This window comes from Mus caroli, chromosome 5, assembly GCF_900094665.2.
Source record: "Mus caroli chromosome 5, CAROLI_EIJ_v1.1, whole genome shotgun sequence".
Taxonomy (NCBI): Eukaryota; Metazoa; Chordata; class Mammalia; order Rodentia; family Muridae; genus Mus; species Mus caroli.
Genome location: NC_034574.1, coordinates 116,738,549 through 116,743,132, shown reverse-complemented (window position 1 = coordinate 116,743,132; position 4,584 = coordinate 116,738,549). Strand labels below are relative to the sequence as shown.

General features: G+C 38.6%; 1 protein-coding gene across 4 annotated transcripts in view; it reads left to right on the top strand.

Annotated features, from left to right (window-relative positions):
* The window catches only part of Rsrc2 (arginine and serine rich coiled-coil 2), a 22,041-nt gene that overhangs the window by 12,960 nt on the left and 4,497 nt on the right, over positions 1–4,584 (top strand). For all 4 annotated transcript variants that reach the window (XM_029477652.1, XM_029477650.1, XM_021162318.2 and 1 more), the window contains 2 exons: positions 266–388; positions 3,442–3,521. In XM_029477652.1, the coding sequence (XP_029333512.1) occupies positions 266–388; positions 3,442–3,521 (203 nt within the window). The remainder of the gene's footprint in view (positions 1–265; positions 389–3,441; positions 3,522–4,584) is intronic.

Here is a 4,584-nt window from a genome sequence, read left to right as displayed (position 1 = left end):
GGAACTCACTTTGTAGACCAGGCTGGCCTCGAACTCAGAAATCCACCTGCCTCTGCCTCCCAAGTGCTGGGATTAAAGGCGTGCGCCACCACGCCCGGCAACATGGGTGTTGTTAACTGGCCACGTGTATGAGAAATTTAGAATTACTTTATAAAGGATGTATTGATCGTTGGGGATAGAGAAGATTCAGAGGTTACAAGCACTGGCTGCTCTTATTCAGTTCACAGCACTCATGGCTTCTTACAACATCTACTATTTATTGTAGAGATAGAAAGAAGAGAATTGAAAAACCAAGAAGATTTAGCAGAAGCCTAAGCCGGACACCTAGTCCACCTCCCTTCAGAGGCAGAAACACAGCAATGGATGCCCAAGAAGCATTAGCTAGGAGGTACGTATCTTTTCCCATGTAATTCATATTTTTTTTCTTTTTCAACTTTAAGTAGCTGGTCAATTGTATAGATAAGCTTTTAACCCAGAATAATTATACCTTCCTCCAAAAAATTGCTAACCATAAATGCTTTTGTACATTTAGGGTACAGACCTATCTGAGTAGGTTTTTAGTTGGTGATTTTGTCGGTTTTTAATTTGTACATTCAAGAAGACTGACGTTTTTGCCTTTGGGGTTACCTGATTTTTTTTTTTTTTTTAAATCATATATTTAGGCTTTTAATGTCTTTGTTTGAATTTGAGGACTTTTGAGTTAGAAAAGGGACCTCTTGTCTCTTCCCTTTTTCTCTAAAGACAAAACACCTGAACACTGAGATTTTTGTCACCAGTTTTTAGATTTAGTAGGTACATATCATAAGCCACTTTATTATCTTGTAGTGTAGAAAGAATGCTGCATTTCCAAAGGTTCTGAGTGCCAGGTGGTTGTTTGGCCACATTAGAGCAAGTCGATAACAGAAATATGCAGGAGCCAAAGAGCGAAGAACGTGTTTGCAATTTTTTTCATATTCTGAAAATTATACTTTTTGGATTTGGGGTTTTTCTTTTTCTTTTTTTCTTACAAAATTGAGTTTGTATTTTTTTTCATTATAAAAATACAGTTCTCACAGTGTAACCTGATGTGCTGCTGCCCTGTGAAGCCAGCCTGGCAGAAACTCCACTGAACAGCAGCAAAGGTGTGAGCTCACCCCTTCTTCATCCATTCACCTTAGTGAATGGACTTGGTTCCGACCTGCAATGGCCCTACAAGTGCAACCAATAGTTGTCTTGTTTGGAGCGACGGAGTTATGGAAATCTAATTTATAATGATTTGTTTATTAACTGTCAGTATTTTCCAAACATTGAAATTTTCTATTTCTTACATACATCTGTTACATTTTCTTTTTTAACTGTTACTAAGGTAAAGTTATAGACTGTTGTATATGTTAGTATTCATCGTTAATTCTTGCATTAAGAGGCAGGAGGATCAATTCAGGGTCATTCTTGACTATATCAATACTTTGAGGACAGTGTTGGGCCTATGTAAGACCAAAAAGAAAAAATACAAAGTTGTTACTACTATCAAGCCCTTTGAAATAGATTATCAGTGATGTTAGTATCATAAGGAAATAGGACACCCCTCTAAAAGAAATGTGTGAAGTGTTAGTCCATGCCTTCAATCCCAGTGCTTAGGAGGCAGAAGTCCATAAACCTCTTGAGTTTGAATCCAGCCTGGGCTACATAGAGAATTCTAAGATATCAGGGGCTATCTGCTGAGAGACCCTGACTACAAAACAAAACAAAAACAAAAAAACATGTTTCTTTTGTCTTTTGTTTGGTTTTTTTTTTTTTTTTTTTTTTTTTTTTTTTTTTTTTTCCTTTTTTCGAGACAGGGTTTCTCTGTTTCTCTGTGTAGCCCTGGCTGTCCTGGAACTCACTCTGTAGACCAGGTTGGCCTCGAACTCAGAAATCCGCCTGCCTCTGCCTCTGCCTCCCGAGTGCTGGGATTAAAGGCGTGCGTCACCACGCCCGGCTCTTTTGTTTGGTTTTAAGTGTCAGAATTTAAAGCAGCTTTAAAAATAAATGATCTGTGACCTATTTTACTAATTAACATAATTAGAAACTTGCTCTTATGTGCTTAATAAAGAAAGAAAGGATAATAGGTTATGACATATCTTGTGTAATTTAAGTACTTGTTAAAGCAAGTATCTGCTGATAGTTCACTGTGGCACACATCTCTAACCCTAGCATTTGGCTGATATCATCATAAATTTAAGGTCATTCTCACTACCTGAGTTTGAGGCCATGTGAGATAGATACCTTCTAGAAAAGAGAAAAGTTGAAAATACCTGTTAACTGTCACTATAATGCACATGTGTCACAAAACAAAAAACCTTTTCCTCAGTCCTGCCTGGTTTGGACCACATTCATGAAAGATAACATTTGAAAGGGGTTTCTTATTCAAGGACTGGGATTACTCTGCTGTATAAGAAATGAATCTGAACAAACGTGGTAATTTAGTGTAAAGTATAATTTCGTTTGTTTTATATTGAAATTTATATTCTATGTTACCAGTTACTTTCTTAGTCATAGATTTCATAATTTGGTTTGTCTTAGATTATGATGAAAGGTTTTTGCATATCATCTTCTAAATTAAAGATTATTGTGATCCGTTCTTTGAATATAAAATAGTTGAAATGGTTTTACCCAGGGTCATTCTTTCCCGAGCAGTATTTATAAACACTGTTTTGCCGCTTGCTTCAGCATGCACTATAATTTCCATAACATGAGTATGAGATTTGCAGCTTTAATGTTATCTTTGCTTTCATAGCCAGTACTGACAGGAATTGGAGACTGTTTGGATTATTTAGTTTTATTTGCTGGCTTTAAAGCAGGGTGGCCCTGGTTGTTCTGTAACCCAGAGTGGCCTTGAACTCACTAATAAGATCATCCTGTGTCTCCCAACTTCCGAGGTAAAGGCATGTTCCACCTGTCTGTTTTGATTTTTCTAGACATGGTTTCACCGAGTAATTCTGCTTTAATCTTCTGCATGATGGTATTTCGTTATATGTTGCCTTGGCCGCCTAGGGATTTTTATATTTTGTACTATTGAGTCAAGAGGTGGTGCACAAGCCTTTAATTTCAGCATTTCAGGGTGAAGGAGGCAAAGGTAGGAAGATCTCGATTGAGGCATCCTGGTCTACAGAGCTAATGCCAGGACAACCAAAGCTACACAGAGAAACCCTGTCTTGGGGCCAGTTGGGAGTAGTTATTGTTGCAAACACCTGTAACCCCTCTGTGTCAGACTGTCTCTGTCACAGGTATTTCTTTGAGTGAATAGCCCTGTAATTTAAGAGTTTGAGAATTATACTGAAATATTCATTAACTGACTGGTACCTAATCTATGTAGGAGGAATGTGATATTTATTCAAGCTGTATGTATAAACTGTCTGCATGTATACCATGATGGTACATAACTTGGTTTTACATCACATTGTTTTACATTGTCTTTGATAGATTAGAAAGGGCAAAGAAATTACAAGAACAACGAGAAAAGGAAATGGTTGAAAAGCAGAAACAACAAGAAATGGCTGCAGGTAACTTACTATGAATTGTGTGGTTATAACCTTATTGCTGCTTGTTACTAAGGTACTACATAAATATTATGCATGCTTTCATGTTCTCAAAACTTGGTTTTTGTGTTCCTGAATAGTGGTGCTTGCCTTTAATCCCAGCACTTGGGAGAGGCAGAGCAGGTGATCTCAACAGAGTGAGGCACTGTCTCAAACAAAAACAAAACCCAAAAAGTTTGGGTACAGATGTATATGGCTTTAGAGAAAACCCAGAGTGGGCCAGTGAACTATTGTGATAAAATTTTATCTTGAGGCTGGTTAGTGTCAGTGCATGCCTTTAATCCAAGCACTTAGGATTGGCAAGGGCAGGTACATCTCTGGGTTTGAAAAACAGCCAGGACTACAAAGAAACCATGTGCGTGTGTGTGTGTGTGTGTGTGTGTGTGTGTTGGATTAAGGGGATATGTTTGTTTTTAATTACATCGGGTGTATTTTGGATAGCCGTTCTCTCTTGGCGTAGGCACCTTTATTTTATGGATATAAGTACACTATAGCTGTACAGATGGTTGTGATTCTTGATGTGGTTGTTGGGAATTGAATTTAGAACTCTGCTCACTCCGGTCCACCTTTCTCCCTCCAGCCCAAAGATTTATTTAATATTATAAATTATTGTACTGTAGCTGTCTTCAGACGCGCCAGAAGAGGGCATCAGACCTCAGTGCGGGTGGTTATGAGCCACCATGTGGTTGCTGGGATTTGAGCTCAGGACCTTCAGGAGAGTAGTAGGTGCTCTTAACCCACTGAGCCATCTCTCCAGCCCAGTCTTTGGATTTTTAAGACAGTCTCCTGAACCTCAGCCAGGCCTTAAATATGTGATCTTCGTCCTATGACAACCTCCTAGGTCTACACCCAGCTCTACCAGTTGAAGGTTTGTGTGGCTTGTTTTGGGTTTTGTTTGCTTGGGTTTGTTGTTGTTTGGTTTTTTCTTTTTTTTTCTTTTTTTTTTTTGGTTTTTCGAGACAGGGTTTCTCTGTGTAGCCCTGGCTGTCCTGGAACTCACTTTGTAGACCAGGCTGGCCTCGAACTC